Below are 18,061 nucleotides of genomic sequence, written 5' to 3'. Positions count from 1 at the left end.
GAATATGGTTACTGTGTAAGAACAATGATAACAGAATTTTCCATCAAAATATTTGAAATCTTCTTCCGACCTGATTAAAACCCAGTGTACAGATCGAATTGATGCATTAACCCTATATTGTACTATTAAGGAGCCATGCACATTTGGTACATTTATTAATTTAGCAAATGTTTTTATCCAATGCAATTTATGAATTTCTATTAGATGCATTTGTCTCTCAAGTACTTTTTGCATGACAGGCTGTATGGTTTGATTTATTTGTGCCTGCTTTCTCATATAGGAAATTGAGATATCGTAATTGTGAATCGCATGTGTATATCAAAGAATCTTTATTCAAAAAGATTGTGTAGCTGATATTAATGGCTTCCACTGATAGCTTGTGGAAGTTGTATTTGACATATTTTCTTCTTTATTGCAGATGAAATAATCAACAACCACTGCAGCCCTCAGTAAATCCCAGCAGATGAGATAAGAGACAATCACAGTGAGAGCGAGCGAGCAAGAGAGGGAAAGAGAGACAGTAAATAGCACATGTTAATTTAATTGAGAAACAGAAGCTGAGGTTTAAGCCAAGGCATCACATCACTAAACACACACACACATACACACACTTTCCAACCAACCTGTTGTCTTTTAAAAAGCCCTAGAGGCTCCATATTGATTGTCATGGTTACGTCCTCTGCAAAGCAGATTAATCACACAGGCACGGGGACAAAATGCATTCAGAAAAAAAAATACTAATAATAATAAATCCGTCCCTGTCATATTGAAATCAAGATAGTGAGCAGTCACTAGAGGGAAAAGCATGAATGATGGGAAGACAAAAGGATGTGAGACCAAAATTCTCAATCTGAGTCCTTTGCATGATCTGTGATCTCTCGCCCTCCCCTCATTTCCCCCATGCATGGTGTTGCATTTCAGCCAGTGGCACCCCTGGCTATCAAATAGGATACATGAATGGGCTCTCGTCACTGATTACGGAGAGACAGAGAGGTGGGGGAGCGGGTAGGTGGGTGGTACAGATGCTGAGGGGAGAATTGAGCGTCGGCGGGGGGCTGCTGGGGTTCGTGTTCATCTGTTGCACAGGACAAGCTCTCGTTTCCAGCTCTGAGCTTCATAACCACATGTTGCTGCACTGATTGACTGCATTAACGCTCCTGCAGCTGCTTCTATATCTGTCGGTCTCTCTCTCGCTCTCTGCCTCCCTCCCGTCCATCCTTCGTTCGGCTCAGTTGTTGTGTCTATCTCCAAGCGGCAGAGAGCTTTTCGGAGTTGCAGCCTGATGTTATTTTGGACCTCACCGATTCAGACGTCGAGAGAGAACTGCGAGCGCTGCAGATGTGAGGTAAGAGTTCTGCTTTGTGAAAAGTGCATTTTTAGATTCAAGGTGAATTTGGGAAGTGTTTTGGAAGTGGTGCATTTGTCAGTTTGGTGGAGATGCGGGATCAACAGGTGGCTGTTTCTGCGCCGTGTCTCCCGCAATGTGCGTGGTGGCAGCCGTGGAGTGCGTGGAGTGGGTGATTTGCCTGTTTCTTTGGGAGTGATTCACACTCCGCTGCTCCGGGGAGAGGATGGATGGGAGGCGGGGGTTGATTACTGTCTGTCACTTTGGGTTCTTCTCATTTGGGTCCCCTAGAATATGGAAGGCTAGAATAGACAAACAAAATCATATCAGTGTTGAGAATGGAACTGATTTTGACCTTTACCTGCTTTGGTAGTGCTTAATTTGTGTGATTTTAATATCATTGCTTACTTGCGTGACTTCATTATCTGTTATAGATATGTGTCTTTAGCAGCAAATCTGCACATTGAAATCATTTCTAATCAATCATGCAGCACTGAAGACTGGAGTATGATGATGAAAATTCAGCTTTGCATCACAGGAATAAATTGCATTTTAAAATATATTCAAATAGAAAGCAGTCTTTAAAATGGAAATAACATTTCAGATTTTTGATCAAATAAATGCAGCCTTGATGAACATAAGAGATTATTATTTTGAGTTTTTAATTTCATTGGTTTCTTTAGCTTCAAATTGGCATATTAAAATGATTTCTGAAGAATCATGCAGCACTGAAGACTGGAGTATGATGATAAAAATTCAGCTTTGCATCACGGGAATAAATTGCATTTTAAAATATATTCAAATAGAAAGCAGTTTTTAAAATGGAAATAACATTTCAGATTTTTGATCAAATAAATGCAGTCTTGGGGAGCATGAGAGATTATTATTTTTGAGTTTTTAATTTTATTGATTGCCTGCATGATTTTATGTTTCTTTAGCCGCAAATTGGCATATTAGACTGATTTTTGAACAATCATGCGGCACTGAAGACTGGAGTATAATGCTGAAAATTCAGCTTTGCATCACAGGAATAAACTACATTTTAAATATATTTTCAAATAAAGATTTTTGATCAAATAAATGCAGCCTCAGATGATTATTTTTGAGTTGCCTGCATGATTTCATCTGTTTCTTTAGGAGCAAATTGGCATATTAGAATGATTTCTAAAGACTGGAGTAATGATGCTGAAAATTCAGCTTTGTATTACAGGAATAAATTACATTTTAAAATATATTTAAATAGAAAGTAGTTATTTTAAATTAATATAACATTTCAGATTTTTGAGCAAATCAATGCAACCTTGGTGAGCATAAGAGATTATTATTTTTGAGTTTTTAATTTCATTGGTTGCCTGCATGATTTCATATGTTTCTTTAGCATCAAATTGGCATATTATTACGATTTCTGAAGGATCATGCGACACTGAAGACTGGAGTAATGATGCTAAAAATTCAGATTTGCATCACAGGAATAAATTACAGTTTAACATATATTCTTATAGAAAACAGGGCTTTTATTTTATGATAATATTTAAGTTTTTTTTATCAAATACATGCAACCTATTTGAGGCTTTTAATAAGATTTTAATATCTTTGTTCACCTGTATGGCTATTATATCATGTTTAAAGATGAAACTGACACCTTTGTGCAGAAACGTCCACTCCTCTCAGGACACTTGATGGCAGTGTTTGACCGGTTTGCTGTGTGTTATGAGGGGGAAATCTATTGCACTCATCTGTCCACTCTCATCCCGTCACGCGGCACCGCGCCAAACCCTAATCTATTAGAGAGGGGGTGGCGTTCCTCTGTGTCTGAGAGTTATGGCCATGTGGACACCTTGATGAAAGCGTCTGTTTCTGTTCTGTGATAACGGGGAGCTGTTTAATCTCAAACATTTATGTCCTCTGAGAATAGTTGCTCATAAATCTTGTCCAAATTGGCTGATTTGAGTCAAGTCAGATTTCCAAAACACCAGCCCACTGTGGAAAATCAACAAGTTTGGTTTTGAGTCTCGACCTAAATGATAATGCAGTTTGCGCTTTCTTTTTTATATTCTTGGATGTTTCTCAGAGGTTGCTCGTTCAGAGCTCAGGAGACCTAATGGAGTTGTGTTAACGGGTTGTGTTTGTTTGAGTCATAGCAAATATGTGGGAAACCTGTTTGGAAATGATCATTATTTTTCAGAATTCTGTTTGATTGCTTCTGCTTTATAAGCTTTATCGCAGATGTTTCTCTTGTGATTCATTCGATGAAATAAACAGTGACACAAATGCTGATATTCAGTAGGATTGTAACATTAATATGAATAGCGTTAGCAGTCAACTGATTATTTTCAATGATGCCATTTTTAAAGTGGCTGACAGCTGCTCTAATGTTGTGTCATTATAATTCAAATGAAATGGCAAATTAATATAAAATATGTGATCCTAGATCTAGTCATAATGGTTTAAGATTTGTACATCATCTGAAAATTGAAAAACAAGCTTTCCATTGATGTATGGTTTGTTAGAACAGGACAATATTTGGCCCGAGATACTAATATCTGAAAATCTAGAATCTGAGGGTGCAAAAAAATCAAAATATTGAGAAAATCGCCTTTAAAGTTGTCCAAATGAAGTTCTTAGCAATGCGTATTACTAATCAAAAATTAAGTTTTGATATATTTACAGTAGGAAATTTGCCAGATATCTTTACTGATCATGATTTTTACTTAATATCCTAATAATTTTTGGCATAAAAGAATAATCAATCATATTGACCCATACAATGTATTGTTGGCTATTGCTACTTATGACTGATTTTGTGGTCCAGGGTCCAGTGGTCCAGCTTATATGAACACAAATTTTATGCAGCATACACTACTTTTTAAAAGTTTGGTATCAGTAAGATTTTTTCTTTTTTTTTTTTTAAAGTAAAGAAATGAATAATTTTATTCCAAAAAAAAAAAAAAACACATTAAACTGATCAAAAGTGACAGTAAAATGTAATGTTAAAAATATATTTTAATAAAATGTTTTTTGAATGTTATAGTCATCCAAAAACTAAAATAAAATAAGTTAAAAAATTAGAATTTTTTTTTGAAAAAAAGCATATTAGAATGAATTCTGAAGCATCATGTGACACTGAAGACTGGAGTAGTGATGCAACCCAGGAATAAATTACATTTTAAAATATATTTAAATAGAAAACAATTTTAAATGGTAATAATATTTCACAGTGTTACTGCTTTTATTGTATTTTTAATTAAAATAAATACAGCCTTAGTGAATATAAGAAACTTATTTGAAAAAACCTTAAATCTTACGACCCCACACTTTTAAATAGTGTAATATAATTATTTCAAAATCTCATAATGGCCACATCTTTTTTTATTTCTCGACAGTTACTGGGTTATGGAAAGATTTAAGAGAATGTTTAAGATTACACTCTTAAAAATAAAGGTTCCAAATGGGTGTTTCTGCAGTGATGCCATAGAAGAACCATTTTCGGTTCCCCAAAGAACCTTTCAGTGAACAGTTCCTAAAAGAAACCATTTTAAAAATCTAAAGAACCTTTTTCGACTGTAAAGAATCTTTTCTGGATTTGAAAGGTTCCATGGATGTTCAAGGTTCTTCATAGAACCATTGATGCCAATAAAGAACCTTTATTTTTAAGTGTATATTAAAATCTCTGAATTTTTAGCACAGCGTGATGCGCTTTTGAGATAACTTCCAAAGCTCTTTTGTGGTTTTCAGACAAGCCTGAGAAGCAGATTCAACAAAAGTCTTAGGAGAAGCAGCTGCAATATTTATAAATGTCATTTGTGACATTTTTATTGTTTTATTGAGGTTTTGCTTGTTCAAACCTGAGGAAACTGAGTTTTCAGCTATGATTTATTTGTCAAACATCTCAGATATGTCTTACAAGAAATAAAAACAGACACAAACAAGACAGCTGACATACAAGTACAGAGTTGTAAAACAAATCTTTTGGTGACAGACCAAAATCTGAGCAGAATTTGAAACATTATTCAAGGAGATCTCCTCTCTGAGAGCATTGGTGTCTTCTTCTAAATAGAAAAATATGTGACGCATTAGCTTTCCATTTCAATTCCATTACTGTCCAAGAGAATCAATTGAAAAGTTAAAGAGATCTCATTTGTGCTCTGAAAACCAGTTAATTTGAGTATTACATCATGTTAATCGCTTTTTCTGGAACAATCATTAATCGTACTTAGAGCCACAGACGCTGATCTGTATCATATAACTGCTCCGGTTCTGTATTCCTGTAGTCTGAAGTTCTGCGCGCTGACCTCAGGTAAAAACCGACTCGTCATGACATCAGCACTGCATCTGTTACAGTGCCCGTGGCTTGTTTGATGTGCCAGAGGTTTCTGTTCCCTTTGATGCTGCTGAAGCAGACCTGGGTTTTGTGTTCCAGAAATCCTGCTGTGGGATTGGTGGGTTTGTGTGGACCTGTCAGAGGTCTTCATTAGGATGCTAGAGTGACATCCAGAGTGATACGGATAATGCTGTTGTCGTCTTCTCTTCATTAATGAGACAGGCGTGAGGGCAGTGACTAGATATGATGTGTGACATCTGTGAATATGAATGATTTGTTTTTTACTCTGTGAGTGCAGCTACAGTGGGCACAGAAATATTAGACACTTAAGTTACACTTAAAATTTATGAATGTCACTGCATTAGATATGAAATTTAAAACGAGGTGGCATTTATTTGAAGGACAGATTTGCACAAAGACAGTTTTAAATAAAGGCACAGTTTGTATGGTTGTAAGTGATTTTAAAAAATCCGAATTCAATTGGAGTTATATTAAAAAAAAGTCCTGGCTCTCTCAAGCTTTATAATGGCTGTGAATGGCTGTTGAGATTTTAAAGACCAATGAAGTGCATCCATCCATAATAAAAGTACTCCACACTGCTCCGGAGGGTTAATAAAGGCCATCTGAAGTGAACTGATGTATTTGTGTAAGAAAATATCCATATTTAAAACTTTATAAACCACAGTCTCTAGCTTCTACTAACTGTTGTATGTGCGTTTATGAGAGATTGACGTTCCAGTGGATGACGTAGCCATATATCCATAGTTTTAAATATGAATATTTTTCTCAGAAAAACACATCAATTTGGATCATAAGGCCTTTATTAACGCCCTGGAGCCATGTGGAGTACTTTTTATGATGGATGGATACACTTTATTGGTCTTCAAAATTTCATCAGCCATTTACTGCCATTATAAAGCTTGAGAGAGCCAGGACATTTTTTTAATATAACTCCAATTGAATTTGTCTGAAAGAAGAAAGTCAAATATTCCTAGTGCTTTTATTATGAATGGATGCACTTTATTGGTCTCCAAAATCTCAACAGCCATTCACTGCCATTATAAAGCTTGAGAGAGCCAGGACATTTTTTTAGTATAACTCTGATTGAATTTGTCTGAAAGAAGCAAGTCAAATATTCCTAGTACTTTTTATGATGGATGGATGCACTTTATTGGTCTTCAAAATCTCAACAGCCATTCACTGCCATTATAAAGCTTGAGAGACCCAGGACATTTTTTTTAATATAACTCCGACTGAATTTGTCTGAAAGAAGAAAGTTGAATATTCCTAGTACTTTTTATGATGGATGGATGCACTTTATTGGTCTTCAAAATCTCAACAGCCATTCACTGCCATTATAAAGCTTGAGAGAGCCAGGACATTTTTTTTTAATATAACTCAGACTGAATTTGTCTGAAAGAAGAAAGTCAAATATGCCTAGGATGGCTTGAGGATGAGTAAATAATAGGGTAATTTTCATTTTTGGATGAGCTATTCATTTAATAATTTTTTTTGTAAACATATTTGTAAAATAAAATCAGTTTAACTTGAGAAACAAAATTTCATAAGATATTGCATGTGACTTGTTTTCAGAGAATATATTTTAAAAGTTTATTTTTCTTATTTTAGTTTTTTTTTAAACTAACAACAAAATTGAATTTGTTAGATTTATGCTTAAAACTAAAAAATCAGTAAATAATAATAATAATAATAATAATAATAATAATAACAACAACAACAACAACAATTCAGATCCTTTATGCATTTTTTCTTTTTATTTAAAAGTATATTGCTTTAAGAATGTTTGGATATTTTTCTAGACATTCATACATTTTAGTGTGTCCAGATAAATAAATCAAAATATTAAAACATAAATAAATACACAAACAAACAAAAACATACATTGCCCCCTTATTTATTTACTTACGTAGCAAATTAGCTCAAAAGGGAAATGTACATAAATGATTACAATTAATTAGCAACTGTAGCAGAATTAAATTTCCATAATCTGTTCGCCCTGCGAATATTCAGTATAATTCATATCAACTATAATAAATTACATTTTCTTGGCCACAGAAAATATCTTTCCTACAGTACTAATGCATTAGGGCATGTAGCTTGATCGGAATCATAAAGGGACATTAATTTACAAGGCAGAATCAGAAGCTCATAATTTGTGCACAATAGTTTTATTAACTAAACACTAACACAAACTAGTCTAACAAATAAACATACAATCACTTATACGTGGGGGGACGGGAAGGTGATGAGAGACGAGTGAAGAGACTAAAAAAGCACAAGGCGGGTCACTGGTGTGAGGCCTTTATCTTGTATTGAGGTCACACCTCCAGGAGGTCACAGAGCCAACGATGACTTTCACTTTTGGACGGAAAGTTTACAACTCTTTGTCTCAGAGCATGGTATTTTGCAAATGTTATTCGATTGGGTATTGTAGCAAAACTACTAAAGATTCTTAAAAAATTAATATGTTGCAAATCAGCATATAATATACACCATCTTTTAGATCATCAAAATGCAAATGCAGAGACCAAACATGGTAAATGTGGGGTTATACTAACTAGTGATCTATCATAACACATTAATAAAACAGTATACAATACAAAAGACAACATACAAGTAATATACACAATGACCTGAGGATATGTGTGTTCATTCAAAGAAAGGTTTGTCTAAGAATTAATGGAAGAAGTCATTTCCTATAGCAGGTATGTGTCTGTTTTAGAGAGAATTAAAGGAGAAGTCCACTTCCAGAACAAAAATTGACAGAGAACGTACTCACGACCTTGTCATCCAAAAAGTTCATGTCTTTCTTTCTTCAGTTGTAAAGAAATTATGTTTTTTGAGGAAAACATTTCAGGATTTTTTTCTATATTTGAACTTCCAAAATGCAGTTTAAATGCGGCTACAAACGATCCCAAATGCGGTTGTAAACAATCCCAGCTGAGGAAGAAGGGTCTTATCTAGCGAAGCAATCGGTTATTTTCATAAAAATAACACAATTTATATACTTTTTAATGCCAAATGTTCGTCTTGTCTTACTCTGCCTGAACTGTTTTTTCCGGTTCATGACAGTTAGTGTATGTCGAAAAATTCCCATCTCAACTTTAAAATCGTCCTATAACGCTGTTTTACGTTTTTTGTTAAGGGTGTTTGATCTTCTTTGCATGTTCACTTTGCAAAAACTGGGTCTGTAGGATGATTTTGAAATGATTTTTGAAGTTGAGGGAGAAAATATGATCGGAATTTTCCGATATACCCTAGCTGTCTTGAACCTTAATACACAGACTTCAGGAACAGCAAGACAAGATGAGTGTTTGAGATTAAAAAGTATTTAAATAGTATTTTTTTAATGAAAATAACTGATCGTTTCGCTAGATAAGACCCTGCATTTGACATCGTCTGAAGCTGTGTTTAAACTACATTTTGGAAGTTCAAAATCAGGGCACCATATCAGTCCATTATATGGAGAAAAATCCTGACATGTTTGCCTCAAAAAACATAACTTCTTTACAGCTGAAGAAATAAAGACATGAACATCTTTGGGAGAAAATCTCTCTACATATTTTAAGGTCATAAAGGTCATAAGGTCTGGCAGAGGTGTCCTGGTTGTCGTGTTTTAAGTATGTTTAGATATTTTTCTAGACAGTCTGGACATTGTCCATGAAATAGATGTATGTGCAAAAATAAAAAAATCATGGACAATATACAAGGTCTGTGTTTGGTTGTTTGTTTGATTGCATTCTGCAAGATATGGCTTGTTTTATTGCTTAAAACAAGAAAACACAATGCTTAATTATAATAATACTTCCTTAGATGTTAAGATATTGTAATAATATTATTTATGCATTTATTTGCATTCTGTAAGATATATTGTAAAACATGATTTCAATGTTATCTAGGCTTTTTAGGGAAACATCCCTGCACACTCCCTTCTCTGCATGTGAGAAGCTGTACTGGACAGAACCACCATCATGCCAGGCCTGATCAACAAGAGCAAATGGAGCGCTCTGCCTCTCAGCGTCTCCGACATCACTTCCTGCGTCAGGGGTTACACCTTGGCAATGACAGCCTCCTTGACCTATGAAAATATCGAAGATCACCCTATCGAGGGTGAGTATGCTGTCTAATTAATGCCTTACTACTTCTGCTGATCATCAGTGGCTTTTGCTAATTCTTCACTATTACACTCAAAAAAAGATTTGGATTATCCATTTGGATTGCTAGGTTTTCCTTTCATCATCAGGCTCAGTACGAATTTCTTCTTTGTGGTCCAAAAGCACTTATCCTTTTCATCTTTTCACAAAAACCACAATTGTGATTCTTATCCTCGCAAGCAATTTGGAAAAAAATGCATTGAACTCTTTATAATCATAGTAATACTACATAAAAATGCCTTGAAGGCAAAAGTAATACTTGTCTGTCCCTCCCAACCTCATCAGCTATTTATGTGAAGTCTAGAAATGTCACCGGCAGATTGCTGTTCTGCGGTCTCCAGTGTCGTATTGACTCCAGCAGATTGGATTTTGCATTGGTCAATGCTGAAAGCACTAAAACGAAGGATTTAATTTCTGTCAAGTGCAAAATTAGCTTTGTGGAAGGATCGCCTTTCGCTATTGTGTAATAAACAATGCTTTCTCCTGTAATCCTCTTCCTGTGATTCATGCAGGAATCTTTATATATCCTCTGGATGGGAGCAGCGTTGTGGTCGGGTTTGAAGCGATGATTGGCAACCAGATAATAACCGTGCAGGTCAAAGATAAAACGAAAATCGATGACTGTTACTTTGATAGCTGCAATGCCAATGGAACCCTGCAGAGCGGAGGTGGTAAGATTGTATGCTTGTTCATAATGCTCATCAAAGATTTTACTTGCTAATCCCTGATTCAGAGTTTAAACCAAAGCCTGTCACGGTGAGACCTGAATCCAGTTAAAGGAATAGTCACCCAAAAATGAAAATTTGCTGAAAATTCACTTCAACGTGCAATTCAACATGTAAATGAGTTTGTTTCTTTATCAGAACAGATTTGGAGAAATGTAGCATTACATTACTTGCTCACCAATGGATCCTCTGCAGTGAATGGGTACCGTCAGAATGAGAGTCCAAACAGCTGATAAAAACATCACAATAATCCACAAGTAACCCAGCCACTCCAGTCCATCAATTAATTTGTTTAGAACGGTTATCATTTTTAAGAAATAGCTTGATCTGTGCATATTTCTCTCCTGATTCAGTGCTTTTACACTGGAGAAAGCAATATTATAGAGTAGAGGACTCGTATTTTAGTGACTCTACACGACTCTAGTCCATCAGTTAACATCTTGTGAAGTGATAATCTGCATGTTTGTAAGAAACAACTCAATTATTAAAATGCTTCGAACAGTTGTTTCCAGGTAAAATATGAGAGCTTGCTGAATCAGGAGAGAAATATGCACGGATCAAGCAACATTTACAAGTGAAAGCAGTTCAAAACAGTTCTAAACAAATTAATTGATAAACTGTGGTGTGGATTATTGTGATGTTTTTTTCAGCTGTTTGGACTCTCATTCTGACGGCACCCTTTCACTCTAGAGGATCCGTTGCTGAGCAAGTGATGTAATGCTAAATTTCTCCAAATTTGTTGTGATGAGTAAAACTCATCTACATCTTGGATGGCCTATGAATGAGTAAATTGTCCACTAATTTTCATTTTTGGGTCAGCCATTCCTTTAACACATCTTTTTCATTTAAATTGACTGTGCATTTCAGAGGCTTTACTGATGAACCCTCTTGCTGCAGGTCATATAGTTTTGGATGAGGATCAGGAGAGGACAGTGCTGGTGGTCAGTCTGGGGGTCATTCCTCCTCTGGAGACCATTAATATACTGGTCAGCACCTCCTCGGAGCTCAGCACGCTCCCTAACGGGGGAATTCGGGTGAGCTCACCCCCCGTCTGCTCTCCAAGAGTCCAACGTTCTGTCAAAGAGGAGCAGGCGTTTTCGCCCAGCACTGCTAGAAGGTGTGTGATTCATGTTATTGTAGTATTTGCGTTGAAACACTGTATTTATAATACTAAAACATTCTGTTTTCAGTTGTAAACTCCAAACCCTAGTAGAAACAGTTCTTTCCAATTTAAAGCTTACATCGTGTTTTGTATATAATTTCAGCTTTATCTCTGCTGCCTGTTTTGCATTTTGTGTTGCATGTTACACTTTTTAGGAAATTTAAGATTAAAGTTTAAATATCTCCTATTGACCTACAATGACATGTTTGACATTACATTGAAATTGATATTAGTGTAATATTTGCATAATGATTTGCGATTCCTGAATGAAACACTCTTTTTGAAGTAGTTCTTTGTAATGGATCAAAAAATGACAGGACAACCAGTGTGGTCTGATTTTTGAATTAATGACTCTTTTTAGTGAATCAAAAACATACTGACAGGTTGTTCATGCAAGATTAAAAATCTTTAATATCAGGGTAATGTTTGCATGCTAAAATATAATTTGATGAACATTTTCTCACCTCAGGCAATCCAAGATGTAGATGAGTTAACAAATGAAATGAGAGAAATGTAGCATTACATCACTTGCTCACCAAGGATATGAATGGATATGAATGGGTGCCATCAGATTGAGAATCCAAATAGCTGATAAAACATCACAGTAATCCACAAGTAATCCACACCACTCCAGTTTGTCAGTTAACATCTTGTGAAGTGATCCAGCTAAAATACAAGTCCTCTACCCATAATATTGCTTTCTCCAGTGTAAAAGCACTGAATCAGGAGAGAAATATGCACAGATCAAGCTATTTTTAAAAAGTGATAACAGTTGAAAACAGTCCTAAACAAAATAATTGATGGACTGGAGTGGTGTGGGTTACTTGTGGATTACTGTGATGTTTTTATCAGCTGTTTAGACTCTCATTCTGACGGCACCCATTCACTGCAAAGGATCCATTGGTGAGAAATTGCTGTAATGCTACTTTCTCCAGATCTGTTGCCATGAAGAAACAAAATCATCTACATCTTGAATTGTTGTGCAAACTATTCCTTCAAATCAGAGCAATTATTGACTGGTTGTTCATATGACAAGCAAGATAAAAAATCTCTGATATTGCTGTCATATTTGCATACTGAATTGAGACTAGTCTTCTTTCTTGCATTTATTTGCATACATAATTATTACTGCCATCTGTTTAACCATCTCTAGGTGTCTTTCCACTAACAAGATATTGTTGCATTATCTGTGGATCAAGCAAAATGTAGAAACTGGAAATTAAACAACATCAGATCCCATTTCCACTGTATTGACAAAAACATTGATTTTATGTTACACAGAAGAAAGTATGTTGTACAATTTGTTGACAATATGCTATACAATTAGTTGACTATCATATAATTACAGTACCTCTGGACTGAATAAGTAAAAATGAAGTCTGAATGTCTACCTGCTAAATTTGTCTCAGGAGGGATCAGCATCATTGTGCAGTGGGAACCCATGAGCAGACGGCCTCAGGAGTGTGTTTGGCTGCTCTGTTGGAGGAAGAGACCATAAACTCCATTGATTATGAGTTTAATTTCCATCTTGAGATCAGAGGACCGTATTTACTGGCAGGTCAGTTACTCCAACCTCATGCATGAGTCTGGGATTTAATATTATACCCCTGATCATGGATTTAATTTCCAGAGAAATATGAATAGATGTAAAATGTAATGCTTTATTTGGATTAAAATGTCTGGAAAATGCATAAAAGTAAAATATATTCTGTCAACCTTCTAGCCCAAATGATGCTGTTAACAGATACTCTATGTTGACTTTACATACTGATAACATGTAAATCTTGAATCCACAAGTTGCATTGGATAAAAGCATCTGTCAAATGCAAAAATGTAAAATGCAGCATATGCTTGTTATTACAGCTTGGACTCAGAACCAGATGATGTTTGATGTGTTGATAGCTTTGCTGCACTACATTATTTGATACTGGTTGTTTTGCAGTATGCATGTTCCTGCTGGAGTGGCGGAACGGTTTAGTCCTCGCATGTGGTCTAACGTCTGTTGCTCCTGCTTATTTTAGATGCTTTAGAAGTTTCTCTGTGCAGGTGTGGAAAGCCCTTCACACGCCATCCGGGCAGACGCTGACCCCTCGGCTCGCTCTGCCACCAACATTGTGGTCACGCTGGCAGACAAGTACACCTACGACTGCCCTGTGGAGATACTGATCTATCCCAGTGGTGTGTAGCACGCATAATTACAGTAATTATACTGTTTGTCATGATCTAAATATGCAGCACGAACAATGACGAGCCAGATGTTTTTAGCGAATTAAAAACATACAGCTTGACCAGTGTAGTCCGATTCTTGAACAGTTGGCTCTTAGTTGACTTTTTTTAGTAATTCAAAAACACAGCGTGACCAGTGTAGTTTGATTTACAAACAAATGGCTCTAAGTTGGTTCTTTTTAGTGAATCAGAAACATACAGCGTGACCAGTGTAGTCCGATTTGCAAACAAATGGCTCCGAGTTGATTCTTTTTAGTGAATCAAAAACATACAACGTGACCAGTGTAGTCCGATTTGCGAACAAATGGATCTGAGTTGGTTCTGTTTTAGTGAATCAAAAACATACAGCATGACCAGTGTAGTCAGACTCTTGAATAAATGGCTCAGAGTTGGTTCTGTTTTAGTGAATCAAAAACACAGCGTGACCAGTGTAGTCCGATTTGCAAACAAATGGCTCAGAGTTGGTTCTGTTTTAGTGAATCAAAAACACAGCGTGACCAGTGTAGTCCGATTTGCAAACAAATGGCTCTGAGTTGGTTCTGTTTTAGTGAATCAAAAACACAGCGTGACCAGTGTAGTCCGATTTGCAAACAAATGGCTCTGAGTTGATTCTTTTTAGTGAATCAAAAACATACAACGTGACCAGTGTAGTCCGATTTGCAAACAAATGGCTCTGAGTTGATTCTTTTTAGTGAATCAAAAACATACAACGTGACCAGTGTAGTCCGATTTGCAAACAAATGGCTCTGAGTTGATTCTGTTTAAGTGAATCAAAAACACAGCGTGACCAGTGTAGTCCGATTTGCAAACAAATGGCTCTGAGTTGATTCTTTTTAGTGAATCAAAAACATAAAGTGTGACTAGTGTAGTCAGACTTTTGAACAAATGGCTCTGAGTTGATTGTTTTTAGTGAATCAGAAACATAAAGTGTGACCAGTGTAGTCCGATTTGCAAACAAATGGCTCTGAGTTGATTCTTTTTAGTGAATCAAAACAAACAGCGTGACCAGTGTAGTCTGATTTACAAACAAATGGCTCTGAGATGGTTCTTTTTTAGAGAATCAAAAACATACAACGTGACCAGTGTAGCCCGATTCTTAAACAAATGGGACTGAGTTGGTTGTTTTTAGTGAATCAAAAACATACAGCACAACCAGTGTAGTGTGGTTCGTGAACAAAGCATACAGCTTGACCAGGGTAGTGTGACTCCTGAGTAAATGGTTCTTATAAACTTGCTCTTTTTACTCAATCAAAAATGTACAGCACAACCAACAAGGTCAGACTTCTAAACTAATGACTCTTATAAACATTTTCAGCACAGACAATGTAGTCCAAAGTCTAAACGAACGACTCTTATAAACCAGTTCTTTTAGTGAATCAGAAACATAAAGCGTAACCAATGTAGTCCGATTCTCAAAATGATTCTTATAAACCAATTCTTTGCAGTGAATCAAACATTTTCAGAGGATTTTTAGTGAATCAAAACACACATACAGCACAATCAGTGTAATCTGGTTCCTGAACAAATGACTCTTTTGATCCAGCTCTTTTAGTGAATCATAGTGAACATATAGTACAGTGTAACACTGTAGACTGATTTGTAAACAATAGAATCTGAGTTGGTTGTTTTTAGTGAATCAAATAAATTGGTTCTTTTAAAGAATCAGAAACATAAAGTGTAACCAGTGTAGTCCAAATGACTCTTATGAATCAGTTCTTTGTAGTAAGTCAAACATTTTCAGATAGACCAGTGTGTTCTGACTCTCAAATGAGTTAATTTTGTAAAGCGTTTTTTTTTTTTTTTTTTTTTTTTTTTTTTTTAGAATAAAAAACATACAGCACAACCAGTCTGGTTCCTGAACAAATGACTCATGTGATCCAATTCTTTTTATTGAATTATAGTGAACATACAGTACAGCACAACTACTGTAATCTGATTTGTAAACAATAGAATCTGAGTTGGTTGTTTTTAGTGAATCAAAAACGTACAGCGCAACCAGTGCAGTCTGGTTCCCAAACTAATGACTCATATGATCCAATTCTTTTTATTGAATCATAGTGAACATACAGTACAGCAAAACTACTGTGGTCTGATTCGTAAACAATAGAATCTGAGTCGGTTGTTTTTAGTGAATCAGAATATGCAGTGCAACTACCACAGTGTGGTTTCTAAATGATTGACTCTTATGAACAGGTTCTTTTAGTGAATCAAAAGTTTACGTAAAATGAAAAATTTACAGCTACAGCTAGTTTACAGAGTAAATAAAATAAATACAATTAAATATGTATATTTCATTTGTTTAGTATAATATTGCTGAAAATGGTGAACACCAGTTATTGGGTTGCATTTATGCTGCCTCTAAAAAGATTGTTAAAAGTTATTATATATAAGTTTGTGTAAGAATTGTTTTAAGTCAGTTTATAATTACTGCAGTGATCTCAATATTTGGCAATGCAATTACATTTCTTATCAAATAAAGTACTAAAAGAATCCTTAAGGAATCAAAATTGTTCAAAAGAATCAGATTTCAACGATTCCCATCCTTAGAAACAACCAGAAATCTTAGCAACCGAAACGTTAAAAACCACTCAGAGCAGTCACTAGCAACTAGCATCCTAGCAACCACTTTTAGTGGCAACAAGCACACGCATTTTAGTCCCTTTATGAAGCCGTTTTCCTTGTGGACCTTTCCAACAGTGTTATTTTCTTGTCAGGCCATTTGGTCCCCACACTGACAGACAAACAAGATCACAGCCACCCTGACCTGTGCTAACTGGACAATAGAGTCGCCTTTCAGAGCAAACCAGTGCTAATCTCTCCATGTGCCCGAAAGCTTGTCATTTATTAAATCATAGGCTATTGAAAGATCATTCCCAGATCCACAGCCATATAACAGCATTTTTCGCTCTATAAGCACTGTTTAGTTGAGCTCTATATTTCTTCTGCCACCCCATCATGCATCTCAACCTCTGCCGGCATCTGGGAGGCATAAACGAATCCCTCGATGCCTCATAAGCTGCCACGTAAGATTGCCTCACTCTGCAGGCGACCCAAGGCCAGTATTGTGCAATTGAATTGATAAGGGAGCCGAGTCAAAGGGGCAAACGTTCAGCCGTACTGATGGCGCCAACGCACTCTGTGTCTAATACAGCTGCTGTTTTTAAGAAATACTGCCACTGTGGGGCTCCTTCACGTCTGGCGGTAACACAACTCATCATCTGCTGTCATAATTCACTGTTGTTGCTCCAGTGAGAGCTTTTAATGCTGTACAGAGATAGTAATTCTTTCTTTCTTCACGTAGAGCCCCATCTGCCACACGTTCTCATTGAAGACGGAGACATGACGCCGGAGGAATACGATGAGCATCTGAAAGGACGGAGCGACTACATAAAGGCCACGAAGAAGGACAGCAGTAATGAAAAGACAGTGAGTGAGGAAATACAGAAAACTAAAGACACTAAAAAAGATGGAGTAGGTCGTACAAGGACAAAAATATCAGTTTAAGTAGTACAACACTATGAGGCTCTTGTGGTGCTTTTTCAAACTACATATAATTGGGAGAATCTAGCAAAGTTTATTCTTCTGCAGACAGGAAATGGTGCTTATTTGAAATAATGCTCTCAAGATGTGTTTTTGTGACTGAGAAGTTCATAAGCAAACCAGCATGTAATATAACATATATATAACATATACATATGTAACATATATATATGGATATATGGATATATATATATACACAGTATCTCACAAAAGTGAGTACACCTCTCACATTTCAGCAATGTTTTTAGTATATCTTAAGGAACAATACTATGGAAATGAAACTTGGATGTGTTTTAGACTAGTCAATGTGCAGCTTGTATAGCAGTGTATATTTACTGTCCCCTAAAAATAACTTAACATACAGCCATTATTGTCAAAATAGCTGGCAACAAAAGTGAGTACACCCTAAGTGATAACAGCACTATGTCATTTAACCATGCAAAGCCACATACAAAGCCCATACAAAGTTGTGTATACAGGATACAGGACCATACAAAGTTGTGTATCTTGTATTAGAGCAGTTAAAATTTGGTGCTTTGAGTACAATTCTCTCATACTGACCACTGG

General features: G+C 36.0%; 1 protein-coding gene across 1 annotated transcript in view; it reads left to right on the top strand.

Annotated features, from left to right (window-relative positions):
- Positions 1–1,066: 1,066 nt before the first annotated feature.
- Positions 1,067–18,061, top strand: part of vwa5b1 (von Willebrand factor A domain containing 5B1) — a 60,348-nt gene continuing 43,353 nt past the window's right edge. Inside the window, exons 1-7 of the mRNA XM_051097491.1 lie at positions 1,067–1,345; positions 9,587–9,797; positions 10,354–10,512; positions 11,464–11,683; positions 13,138–13,286; positions 13,775–13,906; positions 17,256–17,380. Of these exons, the coding sequence (XP_050953448.1) occupies positions 9,659–9,797; positions 10,354–10,512; positions 11,464–11,683; positions 13,138–13,286; positions 13,775–13,906; positions 17,256–17,380 (924 nt within the window). The 5' untranslated portion in view covers positions 1,067–1,345; positions 9,587–9,658. The remainder of the gene's footprint in view (positions 1,346–9,586; positions 9,798–10,353; positions 10,513–11,463; positions 11,684–13,137; positions 13,287–13,774; positions 13,907–17,255; positions 17,381–18,061) is intronic.

Source organism: Labeo rohita, chromosome 23, assembly GCF_022985175.1.
Source record: "Labeo rohita strain BAU-BD-2019 chromosome 23, IGBB_LRoh.1.0, whole genome shotgun sequence".
NCBI classification, from domain to species: domain Eukaryota; kingdom Metazoa; phylum Chordata; class Actinopteri; order Cypriniformes; family Cyprinidae; genus Labeo; species Labeo rohita.
Note: the sequence above shows the minus strand (reverse complement) of the source record. Positions and strands in the feature narration are given on the sequence as shown.